A 22,625-nucleotide genomic window follows, 5' to 3' on the forward strand; every position below is an offset into this window, starting at 1 on the left:
ATGAAGTCATGAAATTTACATATAAGTGGATGAACATGGAGAGTATCATGCTAAGTGAAATGAGTCAGAAAGAGAGGGACAGATATCGAATGACTGTACTCATTTGTGGAATATAAAATATTGTAATATGAGACTGACACCCAAGGACAGTAGAGACAAGGGTCAGGAAGATTGTTCCATGGTTGGAAGCTTGCCTTATGAGTTGGGGAAAAGGCAGGTGGGATAGAGAAGTAATCACCAAGTCAATGATGGTTGGAGAGATTGCTCGGGCCAGAAGATGTGTGATGAAAGTAAATAAAGGACCAAACATAATGGCCTCTCATTATCTGTAATCTATATTGCAAACCATATTACTCATAAGTAGAGAGTAAGAGGGCAGTTATCTGCCATAGAGGCAGGGGGAGGTGTGGAATGGGGGTGGGGAGGGATAATGGGGATGTTGGTGTTGGAAAATGTACACTGGTGGAGGGATGGATGTTGATCATTGTATGACTGAAACTAAAACATGAACACTTTGTAACTGTAGCTCATGTTGATTCAATTTTTTTAAAAAAACAATAAATAAAGTGATACTATATGAGTTTCACTTAAAAAAATAAAAACTTAAATTTTATCATTTTACCTTAATTTAATACTGGATTGCCTTATCATATGAAAACTCAGAACAGATATGATAGTTAAAAAGGTCAATTTTGTAAATACTATGCAATAAATAAATATTTCACAATTAAAAATATTCTGATAGGGAGAAGGGACCGCTATAACAATGATAATTGGAAATAATCACTCTGGACAATAACTGAGTGCTGAAATATATGACAACCTTTCAGTAACAGTATTAAAACCACAGTGCCTAAAATGAGAGAGAAAGACAGAGAAGAGAGAGAGATTGAGAGAGAGAGAGAGAGAGAGGAGAAAGGAGAGAAAAGAGAGGAGAAGAAAAGTGTCTGCTACAGTTTCACAGAGACAGATTGGTGGGGGGGGCACTGGAGGAACTGATGGTGGGAAATGTGCACTGGTGAAGGGATGTGTGTTGGAACATTGCATGACTAAAACCCAATCATGAAAACCTTTGTAGTTGTGTAACTCATGATGATTCAATTAACAACAACAACAAAATATAAAAAAAAATTCTGATAAGCTGGGCATACTTAATGATTTGCAGTTATTGTTTTTATATAGACATCTAAAAAACAAAATAAGAAAATGTTTAGATTATTTAGTATCAGAAATTATTATAGAATACATAAAAACTATGGGGAAGATATTTTATAACAATCGGATGCAAAGATGTAGTGAAACATTGTGCTCAATGAAAAATATTTTTATAGTTCAATTAGCACTAATAAAACCTAAATGAATAAAATATCCAATCCGAGAATTTAGAACAAGAATAAGAAAAGATACCAAATGAAGTAATTAAGATAAGAACAGAAATTAATAACAAAACTTCAAGAGACAGCTGCTACAAAAACCCAACAGCTTGTTCTTTGGTAAGGTCAACAAAATGAACAAATCTCTGGCAAGTCTAATCAAAAAGAGATTAGTGAAAATGCAAATAAACAACATTAAAAATGAGGGGCTAGAATCATAGATTTAGAAAGATTAAGTTTACATTACTGCACATTACTGCACACATTCAATTTATTAGCATAACATTTAGTTACTTGTTTTATAAAAAGTATTGGACTATAAAATGACAAAAAATAATTAAAATATATGAAGACACATGAAAATGTAAGTGATTTCCAAAGTTTTCTAAGAATAACTTTCCCCTACCAAGTTTAACTGAGATAATTTTATAGGAAAATTCATCATGCTTTTCAAGTGACAGATTTTATGTGCTTTAAAAATTGCTGTAGAGCAAGGGAAAATTATAAAATAACTTAAGAGTTAATGTTATATAATATTCCCATAATGTCAAAGCCTGATATGTGCTTGTGCACACACAGACACATAGAAACTTTTAGAGATTAGCATCTGAAAGAAAATTTTAATTAATGATATTTTTCTTTTAGATAATATACCAAAGTAAAGTTTATTCTAGGATTATAAAGATGACTATTATTGGTATATGATAAAATCCTATTGCAAATAGAATAGATCATAAGAAAAAAGTACTTTATAGTGCGAAAGTTAAAAATTAACTTCTATTATCAAGTTATAGTGAAATCTTACAAATTATTTCAGTGGTGCAATTTTTCTGCGGGGGAGGGGGGAGGAGGCCACACCTGATATGCTCAGGGATCACTCTTGGTGGGCTCTAGGGACTATATGGAGATTGAACCTGGGTCAGCTGCATGCAAGGCAAGTGCCCAAACTGTTGCACTATTCCTCTGGTCCCTCAGTGAAGTAATATTAGAACTGTAAATAATTTTGGAATATCTTTAAACTCCTACCATGGTATTCCTTTGGAAAATTTAACCTAGAGCTTTTCAAATTTATTTATTGAAATACATTTTAGTACTTGCCTCTCTTCACTCAACTCCCCCACCTTTTAATATCATTCCAAACAAAATTTGGGAATTACATTTAATTTTTCTAAGACAAAGTATAAAAGAGATTTTTCTAATTATTGGAAATAAAATTGTTGCTTTCATATTTCTAAGACAAAGTAAAAAAGAGCCTTTTATAATTATTGGAAATAAAATTGTTGTTTATGGATAAGAACAATTTGCCTGCATAGCATATAAAAATTAACCAGATATTGTTTAGGACAAATTCACTGAAGGAGAGATGGTTATAAAACATATAGAAGAATCAATTTTCTCAGATTCTAATAAAAATTAATTAGAAAATATAATATAGAGGATTAAAATAGCTGTTTTCTCAATTAAAAGTAACTGCAAAATAATTATTTAGTCTCTAAAATATTAAGTAAAGAAAATATTCAAATTTTTCATGTCTGAAAAATTATCAATAGAATATATTCCTGAGTGGTAAAATTCAATATTATGATAAGTACAATTCTGTCCAAATCAACTTGAGTTTAATGCACATTTTTGGGGGAGGCAGGTGATAACCTAGAAGTGCTGAGTTTATTCTTAATTCTGAACTCAGGCATCACTTCTGATTGTGTGTTGGGAATATATGAAGTGCTAAAGATTAAACTGGGGTTGACCTCATGCAAGGCAAGTGTCCTACCTGCTATATTATCACTCCACCCATTTTGATGCACTTTACATAAATTTTTTCTTCTTTTCGGCCAGACTAAAAAGGTTTTATTTATTTACTTTTATTTTATTAAGGCACCATGATTCACAGTGTTATTTATAGCTAAGGTTTAGGTATACTATGTTTCTGCATCACCAGTGTCAACTTGCCTCTACCCGTATCCTCAGTTTCCCTCCCACCCTACCCTTCACCCCCCAGCCTGCCTGTTTGATAGGCACATCTTTAAATTTGTTTGTTGTCTTTTGGATCTTCTTTCATAGTCATTGCCTCTGTGGACTGGATATAAGCTATACCATTCCTCTATACCACCTGATGCCCTGGCCCCCTGCCTCCCTCACTGCCCGACCCTTGTTATTTCTGTCCACGTCTTCCTACTTCTCCTCTTGATTTCTGCAACTCTTTATACATTTTAACTGGGAGAGAAATTACAAGTTAAACAAAATCCTCTACAAAATATGAAGAACTTGTTAGCTGAGAACCCCATGCTGGTAAATTAGACATTTCTATAAGCCTCTTTTTAGTTACCAGTGAACAGAGGCCTCTGATGATTTCTGCTTCTAAAAAGTTTCCAAATTGCAAAATTATTAGGTCTGAAAGGCACATATCTTTTCTGAGGAAATAATAAAAGATGCATAGAATATGTATTGCAAACTATTCTCTTTTCAAACTGATCATGAGAGGTTTGAAACAATTTGTTCAACAACAGGGAATTGGGAGATTTTAAAGATCGAAATACTGTGAAACAATTATGATAACATTTTAATGACATGGGAATATGCTCAGCAGCAGGGAAACAAAATTAAAGATTATGAAATTAAATCTGGGTAAGTTTTGAAACCTATTTCCTCCTGTTGTTCTTCGTGCAAATTAATTCATTTGTCCAAGCCTCATCTATTCTCCCAATTGTATTGTCATTTACGTCATATCATTATTTCTGGGATAACTTGATGGAAAGCATGTGGAGAGTGTTTCCTAAAGCCTAGCATGTAGTAAGCCTGCAGATGTGACCTGTGGTTCATCACAGGATATGTGGACATGTTAGAGAAATTTGTCGATGGGTGAAGAACTTTTGAATCCTTCATAATTTTTAATGTGGCTTACATTTTCTGTAGTGAATAAGTTGGTTTTTGTGTGTGTGTGTGTGTGTGTGTGTGCGTGTGTTTTCTTTTTGGGTCACAGTCAGTATTGCACAGGGGTTACTTCTGGCTCATGCACTCAGGAATTCCTCCTGGTGGTAGTCGAGGGACCATATGGGATGTTGGGAATCAAATCCAGGTCAACTGCGTACAAGGCAAATGCCCTACCTGCTGTACTATCGCTCCAGCCCTATAGTGAATAAGTTTTATGAGAAAAAATTTTAAAGTCTCAAGTAAGTTGATAGGAAATATTTCTGGGTGGGACTTAGGGAACTCTGATTCACTTACTACTAAAGTTGGAAGTCCATTTCTCTTCCAATTGTAATTAAAGATGACAGTCATAAGGAGTATCTACATTATTAATGTAATTTCATATCTTACTTCCTGGTTTCATTGAACTCTTTGTCATTTGGGGATAGTTTCCACTTTTTCTCAGAGCCAAGGCCATCTTTATCCTCCTGGCAAAGGCATTACTAAGGAGATCCTGGGGATCAGGATTTCTCTCAACTGCTAACCCCCTCCAAGTCTATGTGAAAAAATAAGCCAACTCACAGGAAGGAGCCATTTTTTTGCACAGCGTCAACTCTCCTGCTTTCCTTATACTTTTCACTGGTGGAGTTAAGAGAACATCTTTTCCTGCTTGATTCATGGCACTTTAATATTTACAGAAAGCCACCAAGCTGAACTACATCAGAACACTCTCTCCTGGGATTTAAACAGGGCTTTCAAGTGACCCTGTTGTCTTCAGTTACTGCTACCCTACAGCCTGACAGTGAAGCATGACTTTCAGTCAAGCCACATCAGTTTTCTCAAGTGTCTGTCTTTGTGCACCCACGATTCTTGATTGGCCCCTTTTCTAAACTGGAACCCAAAGAAATAATTTCTACAGCAACTTGCAAAAAAAAAAAAAAAGACAAACTTTTAACTTCTTTCTGTTAGTCTGAACTCCTAGCACCTCTCCCTCATACTCACACAAAACTCCCGCCAGTGTAGTGCAGCCCTGCCTGGTGAGCCTGGGCTAGCCAGAACCACCATTCCTTGTCCTCGCTCACAAATACCACTAGCCAGTGAACTTATATGAAGTTCTTGACATCTCCAAGATATTTGTTCATTTTAAGTACCTTCTTTGTATGGAGCTCTGTCTGCATGTAGGAAGTTGCACTGAATAATAAGAAGTTGCACTCTTTCCTCTCTGTGTCTTCTTAGTAGCATTTAAGGTGTTAAAACCTCACCCAGGAACGTTTGTTCTTTGTCTTATTGGCATCCCTTCCTTCATATTCTTGTTGCTTAAAGTTATGTGGGCAATGCATTTCTTTCTGCTTCATTTCACTGTTGCTTCTCCATCTCTCTCTCTCTCTCATTGTACTGTTTTTCTTCAATGTAGAACTGTGTTTTTCTTATATCTCTAGCTTCAGCAGGAAATCAGGTATCAGGAAAATGGTTGATGCTTAATACATCCATGCTGAGTAGAATAAGACTTGACAGTATCAGATGCTGTATATAATATCCCTCCTACTTAGTGTTTTGATTTGATTAGTGTCCAAAGCTCAATCCTTGAAACAAGAACAGCTTGTTTTGTATCTGTTCAACTAGGTGTTTTACTTTTGTGTGAGTACCCAGTAAATGAACCAAGAATATGCTTATAAGGCAGGCAGACACATCCTCTGTGGCTGACAGTTTAGCAGAACAAATTAGTTGAAATTGTCCGTCATGGCACCAAACAAAGGAAAACCAGCCTCTCCTTAGTGTAAACATGTTTTGCTAGGAATAGAATATTCCTGACTGCGGCAATGCCAGGCCTCCTCTTCTACCATCTGGAGCTATGTCCTTGCATGGTGATGCTTCATCAACTCCCCATCACTATTTCCCTCTTGCTTTGTGTTCTTACCTCTCCCCACCCCTTACCTGGACAGTGCTTGTCACTCTCTTCCCGTCTGCTTATTTCCCCTCCATAATGGTTCTTGCCTTATGATACAGTAGTTTTTTTCTCTTTTACATATTTCAGTGTTAAAAACTATATCAGACTCATCAGGATCTTTAAACCAAACAAATGTGTTAGGAAGCACAAATGGTCTCTCACCCAGATAAAATTCTGTAAATAGTATAAGGAAAAACAATATATGTATATATACATGATTCAATAGTTAAAAACAGTTATATATGCTACAGAAGTTTCCTTCCCTTGCCCGTCTACTCCCCATTTCTCTTTCCCAGTGATAATCTATTAACTTAACAATGTGAAATTTTCTGTAGAAATATTTTTAAGATACTATGTACCAACATACACTGTAATGTATCACCTGTGTGTTTTTTTTTACATTTCCATGGAAAGTGCTCTGCACCTATCGTTTATTATACTCATATAATGCATTTTAGAGTTCTCACAATAGACCCTCCTTCACCTCCCCCCCACAGCTTCTACCTCTTAATATAACCATTGCATAGCACTCTGCTTGCTGGATGGTTACTTAAGACTGTCTTGAGCTTCTTGCTGTTCCAGTTACGATGGTGACTATTCCTTATACATATATCTTTGAAAACTTCTGCACAGGATATGCTCATTTTTCATGTTGATGTTTATTACTAAATTGTTCTCCAAAATGAAATTAGTTTTCTCTAATTTTAACATTCCACCAACGTGCCCAGATATATGTGATTCTCTATTAGTCTCTTCTAATTTTTGTCAATACGATGGAGAAAATGTTCTTATTATGATTTATGCTTAATTATGCATAAAAATGATGGCCATTTTGAATTTGCAGCCAATCTGTAGGTTTTTGGTAGATTTTGTCTTATCCTTTAAACTTTATTCCTGTTTGGTGGTTAGTTGTTTCTCGACTTATATCAGGTCTCTAGCCTGATATACATAGGCCTTCAGTATGCAAACCTAAGCCAAATTTGAATCTTTATATAGGATAATAATAGGATATTTACCTCAATGTTTGAGTTTTCTTTTCTTTAGACTGTAAGATTTTATAGGAGCAGAACTTTCATCTATTCTGTTTGCTATTGTTTCCCTATCATGTTAATCCATCTCACATCTTGCCAAATGAATAGCTGAATTAATTTACGCGTGCACATTTTATTAAGTCTTTTAAATTTTTAAAAATTTTGTGTGTGCCATTTCTTCCCAGTATATTTTGTCTCTTTGATGAATTTTTTCCATCACTTTGACCTGCCTTTCTAAGTTCTTTTTTACCTCTTTAAGCTTCTCCACTACAGAAGTTTTGAACTCTTAACTGATAGGAGATAGGGTCATCCCTGTTTTTGATGCAAGATTCTGGAGGGTTGTTCTCAATTTGTGATATGAAATTCTCCTGAGGTCTCAAAGGTGCCTTGTGGAAAAAAATCTGTTCATACATTTTTCTCCTTTAAATTTTATTTTTTATTCATTTTATTTATACATTTTTATTCATTATAAAATTTAAATTTTATTCATCTATTCCATATCTCAACTCCTGTTAAAGTCTGATGTCAGGACACAGGGTAAAAATGATGAACATCACTGAAATACTTTTGTTTTTCTATCAGGAGATATTGTATTTGATGTTATTGAATTGGGTTAGATTACAAGGAGAGATATTACAGCAGGTAAGGCACTGCCTTGCATGCAACTGACCAGGATTCGATCCCTGTATCTAGTCTTTGGTACAATATTGTGATCAAAGTAACTGAGATGGGAAGTAACATGTTTCTTCCAGGAAGATCATCAAAATATTCTCTAGAATATAAAGTCAGGTATTATTTGGAATAATATGATATCCTATTCAAAGTAAAGTATCCCTCCAAAGTTCTGCTAATATTAAAAGTAACAAATCAGTAATAGGTAAGAGTTTATTCTCTAGGATGGAGAATGTTTTACTAATAAACTTGTGCTACAGAATTGAGTCATATATATATGTGTGTGTACTTACATATATATGGAAATAAATACCCGAGAAAGAAAAAAATGACATTATGTGACATTACTTAAGGAGCTAATTTGCTGATTATGTTGAGTTTTTTGTTGTTGTTGTTTTGTTTGTTTGTTTTGGGATCACACCTGGGTGTGCTCAGGGATTTCTCCTGACTCTATGCTCAGGGATTAATCATGATGGTGTTTGGGATACAGGGGATAGAACCCCGTCAGCTATGTGAAAGGCAAGTACCTTATCCACTGTACTACTTCCTCAGTCCCCTCTATGCATTTTTAATCTATTGTTCTATTACCATAATCATGAACATTGAATTATTTTATCTCACAATTTTATAATTTGATCTCTTTTTTGACTAAGGTACAATGAATTTTGTTACATAGGAAATTGATTGCACATGGAACTTATATTTAAGTTAAACTTTCAAAAAGAAATATTACACAAGCTGTGGTTAAAAATGTAATTGATTTGAGTATCTTTTGTACAATCACATTAATTAAAGGCCATATCTTAATTTTTATTGCTTCTAGGGTGAATTGCTGAAATTTAAGCAAGAGCAACAGGAGGAACAAAGAATCAGAACCCACCAATCTGAACAAAGGAGGTATAAATGGCCAACAAAATAAGCAAAGTTAACCAAATTACTTATGAAGTTTTAGCATTTTGATAGTTTGTCAAAATATTAAATGTGAATTTATGTGTTCTCTGATTGTAAAGAAAGAAAAATTCTGATACATAGGTTAAGCTAGCTTGCTGGGTACATGAGATCATTACTTCCACTGACTTTTCAAAAGTAGGCTATAAATTGGGTCATGCTGTCACTCCAGCAGCCTATATGAATTTTTTAAAACATTTTTTTATTTTACAAGTATTTTATTAAAAGTTCTGATATTGTATTTATATAATTTCATATAATTATATATGTATACACTTTTTACATGGTAGAGCCTGGCAAGCTCCCCGTGGTGCATTCAATATTGCCAAATACAGTAACAATAACGGGTCTCATTCCCCCGACTGTGAAAAACCCTCCAATATGGCACCATTTGGAAGGATGAATAAGAAGAGGCTGCTAAAATCTCAGGTCTGGAATGAATGGAGATGTTACTGGTGTCCGCTCATGCAACTTGATGAACAACAGGATGACAGTGATATAGTGATACACTTTTTAGTAGGATCCAATTATTTCTCTGAATATTTTAGAATTAACTGAGTTGTAAGTTTTAAAGTATCTTAAAGATAGTAATATGTTCCATTAATGGGCACATTACTTAGAAATTAATGGGACCCCAATAAAAACACAACCTAGTGATTAAAAGTGGAAATAATTACTTTTTTGTTAGAGTAATTCAGATTCTCCCCCTTTTAAAAGTTGTTCCATATTGCTGACCACATAAATATTGGTGCAGTTATTTTCTACATCTTATTTTATCATTCTATTGATTGCAATCAAATGTGGATACATTTTAAATCCACACAGAAATGTTTCTGGATAGTAAACTCAGTTTCAAAACAACTAATTAAGTCCTTAAACATATTTTATGTTTTCAATAAGCTTTTGAAGAGAGCTTGTGCTTGCCTTGTTCTTTAAAGTTGCAGTGAGCTTTACATTATTCTACAAAAACACTCTCTTGGTAGTCTCTTAACAAATAAAATAGCTGTATTCATTCCCGTTGAGGGTCACAACACAAGCCATGCAGCATGTGTGTAAGGAACAAACATTTCATTTCTCCGGGACATGATTTTATTAGCATACAAAAGACAATCTGCTTTCTACTGGTTATAAGTTCATGAAGAAAATTCAACTCTGCACTTTAGAATAGATAACTTGTGGGATTCCTTACGAGCATCTTATGAATCATAAATAGTAGTAGCTTGAGTATCTCTGATTTTTTGAGTTAGAAAAATTAGTAGAAACACCAGAGAGGAAGGACAGAAGCACACAGGGAGTGGAGATGAATTTGGTCCAGAGCTCAAAACTGGGATGGACAGAGTTGATTCATTGAAATTGAGTCACCCTTGAATGATGGTTGTGTTTTTCAAGTCAGGGTTCCCAAGCAGTATTCTTGGGTCATTCTCAGGGATGGATGGTTCACTGATAGCAGCTGTGTATGATGTTGCTCAAGCTCATTCATGCTGGGATGAGGGTGGGTGGGAGAGGGCTGGTTATCAGGGTCACACCCAGTGTGGCCCTTTGTTGCCAGGGAATAAATTTGAGATCTTGTACATATAAGGTATGTACTCCTGGCCTTTCAATAATAATTATTTTTTTCTATTTATTTATTTATTTAATTGAATCACCATGAGAACAGTTACCAAACTTTCTGGTTTAAGTCTCAGTCATACAATGATCAAATACCCATCCCTTCACTAGTGCACATGTTCCAACACCAAAAACCCCAGTATACCCCCCCTTCCCACCCCCCACCCTGCCTGTGTGGCAGATGATTTTCACTTTACTCTCTCTTTACTTTGATTAAATTCAGTTTTTGACAGAAAACCCACTATTATTATTTGGAATTTTTCTGCCAACAATCAGACCTGCCGGGAAGGCATCATTAGATCATTTGTTTTCTATTGCTGATAATGAAGAGCATATGATGTCACATGACCACAAAAGTGGCCGTGTGAAGTTACTTTTTTTCAATCCAAATTAACTCTTTAGAGAAATCCAGAGCACCAGCTTGACAGCAATAACTTATGTGTACTTTCTACAACTAGAAACAACAGTATGAGCTGTCATTTTATTTTCCCTGTTTGCTTTCTTAACAGGAATTGAGAAAAACAATCTATTAACCATGATCACTGGTTGACCCATGTTGCAGCAGATGCAGGCCAAAATAGCAAAGAAAGCTCAGCAACACTGCTATGTCCTCTTAGTTCACTCAAGAATAAGTCCTATCTGTTGTATTTGTGGAAAACTCAGTTTTTGAGGCAGTTGACAGCTGTCTTGCACTGTGCACTTAGCCGCTTTTGGTGTTTCCATGGTGCAGGTGCCATCACTCAAGCAGGCGGAAGCCGGGGGTCATGCTTGAGCATTATCCTGACAATAAGATCATGCACGTGCATGGACACACACAGATACAGAAGATTTGTTCATGTTCCATGTCAAGGCATCTGTGAACAAACATCTTTGTTCTGTGCATTTGGGAACAAGGAGAAGCAAGGCAGATGGTTATGTGGAAATGACCATCTGGAGAAAAGAAGTAGAAAAAAACCTAACAGTGAGATTATTTCAGACCAGGATAGGTGCTAAGAGAATCATATTACAGGCTGATGGTTAAAGGAGAGATCGAGATGGTATGTATGAAGAGCTAGTCGCTTGGAGGCTGAAACATGTACTTGGACATCTCTTTCTTTCAGACCTTGAGGCAGATACAAAAGTGGCAACATGGGAATGAGCTTGCGCTTTTGTGATCTCAAGTAATCGGATTTAGAAAGTAAGGAAAAGAGAATAATAGTCAATGAGGTAAGGTGTAGGTAGAAGTCAGAGAAACCCAAAGTTTGTAAGCCAGTGATTTTATTCCAAAACTAACAGGAAATCTTGAGAAGGTGTTATGGAAAAGAGAAGCCCGGGTTTTTTTTAATAATTTGGTAATGTAATTTTTGTGAAGAGTGGATTCACAGTGGAATCGTGGAAGCAGAAAGACATAGGAGAAGTTAATGAGTTGAACCAGCATGGTGATCATAAAAAAAATGATGAATTCAGGATGTGTTTAGTGGGTAGAGCCAATACTATTTTCAAGTAGTTTGGATGCAGAGTGAAATGGAGGATGTTGAGGCAAAATCATTCTGTTACTTTCATGGGATTAAAAAAAACCCAAAAACCTGGTTCAGGTAAAAGGCAATTATGAGTATACTTAGAGTTAGGGTCAGCTTTTTCTTTCCTAATATTCAGATCTCCAGCTTAGTAAGATGCTGTTCATCCCTAGAGCTCTATGGGCCAAGAGATCTAGAAACAGTAACGTAAGAATGGATATCTGCAGAGAACCGGGCACACCAGACTTGGTACTTCTATAGATTTGATGGTAGAAGGCAAAGAAGCTTTGTTTGGTTTGGGGTCACACCTGGCTGTGCTCAGGGGTTCCTCCTACCTCCGCACTCAGGGCTCACTCCTGTTGGGCTCAGGGGACTATCGGGTTGCCAGGAATTGAAGTCAGTTGAGCTGTGTGCAAAACAAGTGCTGCATCTTCTATACTAGCATCCCTCTGGTCCCAAGAGAAAGAAGCATTCTATTAACTAAGATGTAGCAACTGCCTAATTGGATTTGAGAAAACAGTTGCTGAGAAAACAGCAACCGGTAAAGCAGAGCTCAAACTTGATCAACATGCTCTTGACAATTTAGTTGCCAAGTAAACAGACCTTTGTCTCAGAGTTTGCTTCCCAGCAGTCTCTCTCCTCAAAGTGCCTCCTCTCCCAATCTCCTAGAATCACTTTGACCACATTTTATTTCAAAATAAGCAAGTAAGGAGCTGGAGCTATAGCACAGAAAGTAGGGCGTTTGCCTTGCATGCGGCTGACCTGGGTTCAGTTCTCAGCATCCCATATGGTCCCTCTGAGCACCGCCATGGGTAGTTCCTGAGTGCATGAGTCAGGAATAACCCCTGTGCATCGCTGGGTGTGACCCATAAAGCAAACAAACAAACAAACAAAAAACAAAAAAAAGTAAATATGTTATACTCAGCAGTTCCCAGGGGACCCAAGTCCACTTCCAATATTGCTCAGTGCTGAGAGGAAGAGCTTGTGGTACCAGCGATCAAACCCAGGTCTTGCACATGCTAGGCATGTGTTCTACCACTTTAATTGTCTTCCCATGTCCCTTGCACACTTATCTAGTCTTCATGCCTATAAAGTAAAGTAATTGACTGCATATCTTCTTCCATAAGCCTGAGTTGAGTGACTTCTATGTGCCAAGAGCTGAGTGTCTACTGAGATGCCTGTGGTCTTAAAGAAACTGTTCCTTAATAATCTATTGACATTTATTCCTAGTGTCAGTCTTATTACAACCTAGTACAATGCCTTTTTTCCAACTCTCATAGTTGGATTCCTCTTAGCCACACAGAGGAAATAAAGTGCTGCCTTATTTTTTTTTTTTACTTTTCTACATTGAAAATTTGATGTAAGCAACAGTATATTGTCACACTCGAGAAAGGTCTGTGTAAAAAATTTTAGAGTGATTAATTGTTGGAATAGGGGCTAAAACTCAGTGATAGTGCTTTGATGGAAATTTATTATATGGCTCTGGTTTTATAATTGATTTATAGCACTTATGCTAAAGAGATGATTTTGCTTGTTGCTGTGCGTGGAAAATTTTAAAAGATGCTCACCCAGTCTGTGCTTGGGATGAAATTCCCTATTTCAAGCCGAGTACATACTGTTTTTAGAAAACTCCCTGTAACCACACAGAGAAGAAACTCCCCGTAACCTTATGCCATCATGTGTGTGTGCCTCCACATTGCTTGAGCATGAAGCAAAGTAATGATAAGTTTGCAGTAATGTCCTATATACACAGGTTCTTGGACTGCTGAGGTTTTTGTAAGGTCTCAGGTGCTTGCCTAGCCTAGACCCACCTGTCTGATGATCAGTGTAATAAAGACCTCCCTCCTTAGTCTCCCACCATAGATTGTCTCCATGTGCTTGATTAATTGAACTCTCTTTACAAGAGGGCATTTACTTGTGTGAGACTCTGGGTTGAATTCCTCTCACAGAAAAACAAACAAACAAACAGAAAAGCCAAGATAGAATATTAATTTTAAAGTATTAATTTGAGGATGTAGCCAGCCTCAAACATAAATGATAGTTATTATTATGCTGCAGGTTGTTTTAGGAGTACATTCTTTCCATGTTTTAAAATTTTATTATGAAAATTTCTAATAAAGCTTTTCTTTTATTAAGTTCTTTCCTCTATAGTTTATATCCTATGTGTTAAGCTTAAGTATATTTCTAAAAGTATGACAATATTTGCGGGAAATGTACTCATTTCTTCTTTTGAAAGTGTGGGCATCTCTCTTCTGATATTTTCTTTTTCCCGTAATCTCTTCCCATATTTGTCTACTTTCATTTATGGGATTTACTCCAGGAAGGTGGGTAAAGGGTTCCTGGGACCTATGGGAGGGATATTTGTGTTGCAGAAAAGCTATGTTCAATTTCATGTTTCAGTTCTTGCTCAAGTGACTGATTTTCCTTAGCCTCTGGGGTCCTTGGCATCCTTTAGGGGTCTGGTTGCTTAGATGACAAAAATCTCTTGCCGAACTGAAAGAAAGTAGGTGAGTGAAACTCTGGATTTAAGAATCGTGCCTCTTTTAGCCTTCGCCAAGATTGACACCAGCTTCAGCAAAGGGCTGTTAATAGCATGTCATATGGTTAATGGAAAAAGCAGTTTCGGTAGATTTCTTCTAAGCTGAAGGGGAGAAACAATCCCCACAGTAGGTTCATACAGCACATTAGGTTCTCTGAAATCTCTCAGCCCTGCAGCCAGCTTTCCGCTTACACACATTTTTCATTGTTTTAAAGGGTAAATAATGCTTTTCTGGACCGACTCCAAGGCAAAAGTCAACCAGGTGGCCTCGAGCGCTTTGGAGGCTATTGGAATATGAATAGTGGTAACAGCTGGGTGAGTTTTTTCTTTTCTTTTTTAAAAAAATCTTTCAAAGTTAAAGAATAAAAACAATGAGTATTTGAAAAATATGTTGTGGCTTTCTCCCCAGATATTATTTTTTTGGTGTGCTGTTCAGCTGTGTGATGGGCAGTCAGCCAGGGTGATTACTTAAATTCCACAATAGCTTCTGAGAGAGGGTGAAAGTCTTGATTTCAGCTCTGGCCAATCACAATAAAAAATGACACCTGTCCTTAGTTCTCAGTGAGATTGCCTGGAATGTGAGGCTTTTTATCACCCTTTGCCCAGACCTATAACAGAAACAAATGAGCTTTCATTTCAGGAAGATTTTAAGTGAAACATGGTTACAAACATAGACAGCCTTTTCTAGTAATATATATTTTTAGTGAAACTACATATCAAAGAAACAAGTATCTTAATTACAAAATAATTTAAAAGACAACCCTACAGGAAAGAGGACTTTTTGAAATATTCTTACAGATTTATGCAATGAAAACTGTAACTATATTGAAAATCTTGCAATCATATTGTACTTTGAAGGGAAGGACCTCACCTAATGATGCTCAGGAGTTAATCATGGCTCTGTGCTCAGAGTACTACTGGTGGTACTCTGGGGACCATAGGGAATGCCAGAGATTGTACTCAGGTCACTCACATGTAAGGCAAGCACCCTAATCTCCATAATATCACTCTTGACCTTGTATATTTATGAGTTTTGCATACTCAATATATCATTGAACCAGCACCAAAGCTTCAGAATGTGTATTATTGTGGAATTTGTAATGTGTACAGAATTAAAATTAATTACAATAGTTTATAACTTAACTGGAGACCAAGAGCATATATATGTCTATCTTAAAAGTAGAGCAGATAGCATTTTACAGACAAAATATAATAAAATGATCAAACTCTAGACAAAATTACTCTTTAATAGATACTTGATGAGTTAAAACCCATTTCTCAGAAGACGTGCTGTTAGAAGTCTTATATTCCTATTTCCTTGAAAGAAAACTAATAGGTTAAATTGGTGGGTAGATTTTTACAAATGTGGGTGTATATTGGTGAATATATTTAGGATTGGTGAATGTAACCAAATTTTCAGAGAATGCATACTAGACATATTCACAGAATCAGACAGTGGGAGAGAGGATAAAACATTCAAAACATGACTTTGCCTGAGGTGTTATGATTTACAACTTACTGATAATCATAAAAATATGTGAATAGGAGTTGAGTGGAAAATGAGGCATTGTGATTTTTAGAAGTTATCTGAACTCATAGAATTTACAGGTTTTCAAATATGATTGAAGCTCATATTTGGGGGCAGGATTTGAAGTTAGAAGCTCACTGTACATTTTCTCTTCACTCCAGCCCCTCAATTTAGAAGTTACTTGGAAAATAGTGTATTGAAAGGGAAGAAATGGGAGAAATTTAATGAATATCATGGCTGCCTATAGAACTTATGTGAGTGAGCCATACATCTCGGCTTAGATTTCTCACAGATAACAAAGAAGTACATTGTTTTCTCATGATGTGATGAAGGGAGGATGTCTGGAGCTTTTTTGGGAAATAGGCACATCCAAGTCCAAAGTAATTACTAGATATTTTCATCAAAAAAGAGTGGAAGACTTGTTAGAAAAGATGAAGTCATGAAATTTGCATATAAGTGGATCAATATGGAAAGTATCATGTTAAGTGAAATGAGTCAGAAAGAAAGGGACAGACATAGAAAGATTGCACTCATCTGTGGAATATAAAGTAACAAAAGGGGAGTCTCACACCCAAGATTTGTAGAGATAAGGACCAGAAGATATGCTCCACAACTTGAAAATTGGCCTCACATGCTGGAGGAAAAGGCAGCTCAGATAGAGAAGGGACCACCAAGTAAAGGATGTTGGGAGGACCCATTTGGGTTGAAAGATGCGTGCCGAAAGTAGACTATACACTGAACACGATGGCCGCTCAATACCTCTATTGCAAACCACAACACCCAAAAGGAGAGAGATAATAAAAGGGAATGTCCTGCCGCTGAGGTAGGGTGGGGTGGTGGGAGGGATGCTGGGAACATTGGTGGGGGAGAATGGGCACTGGTGGAGGGCTGGGTAAGCAATCATTGTATGACTGTAATGCAAACATGAAAGTTCATAAATTTGTAACTGTACCCCATGGTGATTCACTAATAAAAAAAGAGTGGGAGATGGGTGAGAACTTCTACAGGCTCTCACTTCCAATTCTGGATTACTAACATCTCTTCCTTTGCTCCTATTTCCCTCTGTGCCCCAGTATCTCTCTCCTACACTGAATGGTCTTTGTTCTAACACTATTCCTCCCTCCCTCCTGAATTGTTGATGTTCCACCTCAGATTAAAATTTTTCATCAGCATAACATATTAATAAACATAAAATATGGCCATGACCTTTCTCCTTTTGTCTTATCTTTTGGTGAGAGAACTAAAACTTCAAGAGGTGCTACCCATTCTCTCTCTAATTTTTTTCTTTCCATTCCTCTTAATTTTACTCCATTCAGGTTTTATACTTTTCCATACAACAAAAAATGTTTTTATGGTAATCACTAACAGCATGTACATTACCAAATAGAAGTTATTTCTCAGTCTTTATGTTTTTGTTATTAGCATCATTTGTCATTGTGTTCCTCTTTGAAACTCTTGGCTTTTGGAAATTAACATACTCTTGTCAGGGTTTGTAGCTATTATGTTTGCCTCACCTTTTCATTCTTTTGCTTCTTTGTCTTCCCAGCTTTTGTCTATTTTTGAGCCATATCTGGCTTTGCTGACAGTTTACTCTTGGCTGGGTGCTCAGGGATCACCTCTGGCAAGGCTTGGGAGAAAACAGGTGGTGTCAAGGATCGAACCCAAGACATTCACTTGTTGGGCAAGTGTCTTAGCCACTGAACTATCTCTCTATTCCTTGTCTTCTCAACATTTTGCCTCTAAGACTCATTTTGGACCACTTTCTTACCATTATGTTCACTTAATACACTAGCTGTTTCATTTATCCTCAAGAAATTAACTGACATCTAGGTGCTCCCACCCCCAATTCCTAGTTCTAACTTGAATGTATTTCTCTAAACTCGAGACTTGTGTATCTATTTGCTTTCCTGTTATCTTTTTGTACCTCTGAAGACATTTCCACCTCAACATGTCTACAATTTTACCTTGATCCCCTTAATCCATTATTCTCAGTACACATCTTCCTCTTTGCACACACACTCTTCTTTCACATTCCCACATCTTGACTCAAATATGTCCATTTTTGAAGGTTATCAACACCTTCACCACCATTACCCTGCTTCTAATCTCTCTCAGTGCACATCTTTATCACTGTATCACTGTCATCTCATTGCTCATCGATTTGCTCGAGTGGGCACCAGTAATGTCTCCATTGTGAGACTTGCTGTTACTGTTGTTGGAATATCAAATAAGCCACGAGTAGCTTGCCAGGCTCTGCCATGCGGGCAGGATACTCTCGGTAGATTGCCAGGCTCTCAGAGAGGGACGGAGGAATCGAACCCGGATTCGATGAGTGCAAGGCAAACTGTGCTATCGCTCCAGCCAGTGCATATCTAGATTGTTGAAAATAGATGATTTCCTGCTTCCACACTTACTATCCAGAATCTATTCTCCATACGAGTGACCTTTTGAGAGGGAAGTCAAATCCTGCTCCACCTCTGCTCAAAACTTTCCAATGGCTCCCATATATCTCCAGATTAGTGGAAATAGAAGCCCTTACAGTAGATTAAAGGGGCTATATTATTTAAATCTCACTTTTTCCTCTGGCCCTCCCTCTGCTGTTCTCCTTCTGTGTATCCTCCTTGTCACACTTCTCATACTGTTCTCTGAAAACTTGTGAAACTACTTGTTCTCACCTTGTAGTCTTCAAACCGGCTGGTCTCCCTTCACACTTCTCAAAAATGCCTGTATAATTTTTTCCTCTAGGGATTTTCTTGAATTCCACCTCAGAGAGGGTTCTTTGGCCATCCTAGATCCCTGTGACTCTTCCTCTTAGTTCATGTCTCCTTTTTGGGGGCTTTACATCTTTTTTTCTCTGTAGCGTTCTGGAAGTTCAGCATAATTGCCAACATCATTTACTTATGTGCATTGTTGACTGCTCACTCAGTCTCTCATTGTGGTCCTGTGTGTTTTTTATTTCCTCAAAGCAGAGTTCTATACTCGGCCTATTTAGTGAGATACCACAAGCATAGAACTGTGACTAGAGCTTACTTCTTGCCTATGAGAGAGGGTGACTGTGATTGGGAGACACAAAATCCTCAAGGATTTTTAAAAATTATTTTTAGTTTTAATTTAATTTAGTTTTTATAAAGTTTTTCATAACAGTTTATTATATTGAGTATTCCAACCCCAATCCCACCTTCATAACACCTGCCTACCACTATTATTTTGAAATTTTCCACTGCCCTCCAAAGCCTGCCCTCAAAGCAGGACCTAAATAATTTATTTTGTACTGCTTGTTATAAATAATCCACTAAAAATGATCCCAAAAATTTCCTTAGAGGAAAGTGTGTGAGGATTGTGGTATCTCACCCTGGAGCCATTAAGCCATTGCATAAGAGATTACTAACATGTTGTTACAGGTTGAGCCTTGTGTGCTTATATATATATTTATATATATGTATATATATAATTGATATATATGTAATTAAGATTGGTTGCATTCTACTTTATACCATCTCCTCAAAGATTTAGAACCAATTGATTTGATATATTAAAATAATGATCCTGAATTTAGGAATGACTGTAACTAGAACATTTGATGAAGGAATTATTGAATTTAAAACAGCAAAATTTTGCAAAAGCCAAAGACAATATTTGACAAAGAACAAAACAAAAGTTTTAGGAAATTTGAAATCTAAACACTCAGTAAATTCATCTTAATAAAAGAAGAAAATCAGTGTGCCGTTTCTCATCTATTGGATATTGAAAACATAATATTGTCTGTATACTCTTGATAAGGCTATAATATTCTTTAATATGTTGTTTATGGGAAATGAAAATCATGCAAATACTATGCAGAATTATTTGTTACTGTTTTTCTATAAAAATCAAAGTTGGCCATAATATAAGGAATCTCCTAAATGTTGAAGGACTAGATTATTCCAAATATCTAGAAACTTGTACAGATAAATTACATCAAGGTATATTCTTCAACTACTTTGTAAATTTAACTTTAAATCACAATCAGACAGTATAGAAAGAGATCATTATGGTCTGGTCTTACAGAAGCACAGATCTTTAAAAAAAAAAATCACAAAATTTGAACAGTTTATAACATATTTTTAAAGAGTCATTTTATACTCTATTTTTTTGGGGGGGTCACACCCAGCGATGCTCAGAGGTTACTCCTGGTTCAGGAGTAACTGATTGGTTACTCAGTGATTGCTCAGGAATCACTCCTGGCAGTGCTCGGGGGACTATATAGGATGCTGGGAATCAAACCCAGGTTGGCCTCATGCAAGGCAAACACCCTACCCACTGTGCTATTGCTCCAGCCCCTCATTTTATACTCTTATCAAATTGGAATTGGAGAGAGAGTTCAATGGGTTAGAGCGCATACTTTGCATGAGGGAGGTCCAGGATAGATCACTGGTACCACATGGCCCCTGAGCATTGTCAGAAGTAACTCCTGAGCATAGATAAGAGTGTCCCCAAAGTACTTCTGATTTTGTGGGGCACACCCAGTAGTACCTAGGGTTTACTCCTGACTATTCTATTTGGCAGGGTACCGCCAGTGGTGCCTAGAGCTTACTAGACTGTGTACCAGGGATCACTCCTGGTGATGCTTGGGGAGGCTATTTGCAGAGTTGGGCATATGACCCGGGGTGAACTGCATGGAAGGAAGGCATTTTGCAGTGAGATTAACCATCTCTCTAGTCACTATATCTTTGATTTAAAGAACTTTCACATTTTAAAATGCATTTTGCTTTTTCAGAGTTCTCTATAGTTCCCAGGACTCAGCTAGGATGGGCCATATAAATAATCACTATCTTTTCTCTAACGCCGATGGGTGAAACTCTCTGGTTTGCTGCAGAACCTCTCAATTCTGTCTTCAAGGGCAGCTGAGCATTTACTATGACCTAGGACACAACCTAAGACTTTAGTTTCCCAGAGCATTAGAACAGTGATAGTCCAGATCTCCAATAAAACTTGGCACGGATTTCCGGGAGCCTGGTTAGAGATTTCTTGACCCTTTGCACAGGGTTGAAAGAAAGAGGATTCATTTAGTCTACTTCCCTTCGCCTTCCTGCTGCAGAATACAAAGTCACACTTTTCCATACATTTCCATTTAAATTGCCTACTCCACATTGTGTTCCTCCTGTCCTTGCTGTAAAGAGGGAGGTTCATGGAAGTATTTGTGGCCACTATTATCTGTGACCCAGGCTAGCCTCTCTGTAAGAACACAGCAGATGAGCCATCATTCAACAAGCCATTAGGTTCCTGACAGAGACCATTTTGTGAATCAAGTGTGATGGGACTTGAAAATTAAATCATTTCACTGGGACTTTAAATCATTTAAAAAGAGTCATTTAAACTCAGTGTAGTATAAAAGTTCTTTGAAGGTGCTTTATTTGGGACGATAAAGGTTTGAATTTTGTTTCGCTGCATGTGCTAATATTTGTTTTCCTGTTCTTCCAGGGTCCATGAGAAATATTTACTTGCATCTGGTTTTTGTCAACTGACCTCAAGAACACCTTCATCAACCTTTGAAACCCCTTTTGTTAATGACTCAATTCAGCCTCACTGTTTTATACCTCAACTTTATCTGCCCACCCGCTCCACTGAGTGACAGAGATGGCCAGTTTCTCCCTGTCATTTTTTATGCATATTTGTAGAAGCTGATTACTGAACTCCTATTTAATCTTGACTGCCAGTGAAATCTTACATTATTTTTCTAATTGGTTTCACCTTGTATGGAAAGCGTAATTACAGCAACATTAAAAAGACAAAAAAAATGAGAGAATCATTTGCTAATTTCATGTTAGAGCTATGGGTGCTGCCTGCTTTTCTGTTGAAGTACTTCATTCTTATCTAATTCTCAGGTCAGGATGAGGGAGGCTTTGGAATTCTTTTAAAAAATTTAATTCTTGCATACTGAACCCAGAATAAAAATGTTAATAAAAGGAAAAAATAAGTCTTTTATACTCGTAACTATTTTAAAATAAATTACCTGGGTTTGATTCCTCTGTCCCTCTCAGAGACCCCAAGCTACCGAGAGTATCCCACCTGCACGGCAGAGCCTGGCAAGCTCCCCGTGGCATATCCGGTACGCCAAAAACAGTAACAAGTCTCACAAGGAGACGTTACTGGTGCCTGCTCAAGCAAAATTGATGAACAACGGGATGACAGTGCTACAGTGCTTTGAAATACTTCTGCTTAAGTGGTTTTATGTTTTTAAATGAAATGCTCTGTTGTTTTTTCTCTTTAAGGTATCTCATTTTTACATTCCTGTTACTAATCTATATAAATGTTTCTCCGTTGGATCGGGCTTTGATCTTGACTGATTTACTAATACTTTTCCTCTGAGTATTCAGAGTAGCAGTTACTTTTCTGAAAGGGCATCATTGTTACAAAAATCATCTAGAGAAAAATGTGGCTATCACATATGGTTTTAGTTGTTTTGGAAATTTTTTGTTCTATGCAACTTATTTTGTATTGCTATTCAATAGGTTTTTCTATTCAACTTTTGTTACCTCAAACCAGTTATATATCGTAGAGTGCAGGAATATTGGTTTTCCATAATGCACACTCCA

The 22,625-nt window shown here is 36.8% G+C and overlaps 1 protein-coding gene across 1 annotated transcript in view; it reads left to right on the plus strand.

Moving 5' to 3' along the window:
* Positions 1-22,090, plus strand: part of LOC101553239 (epithelial stromal interaction 1) — an 83,863-nt gene extending 61,773 nt beyond the window's left edge. Inside the window, exons 7-9 of the mRNA XM_055147265.1 lie at positions 8,755-8,828; positions 14,738-14,837; positions 21,511-22,090. Of these exons, the coding sequence (XP_055003240.1) occupies positions 8,755-8,828; positions 14,738-14,837; positions 21,511-21,519 (183 nt within the window). The 3' untranslated portion in view covers positions 21,520-22,090. The remainder of the gene's footprint in view (positions 1-8,754; positions 8,829-14,737; positions 14,838-21,510) is intronic.
* Positions 22,091-22,625: the final 535 nt, after the last annotated feature.

This window comes from Sorex araneus, chromosome 1 (assembly GCF_027595985.1).
Source record: "Sorex araneus isolate mSorAra2 chromosome 1, mSorAra2.pri, whole genome shotgun sequence".
Classification (NCBI taxonomy): domain Eukaryota; kingdom Metazoa; phylum Chordata; class Mammalia; order Eulipotyphla; family Soricidae; genus Sorex; species Sorex araneus.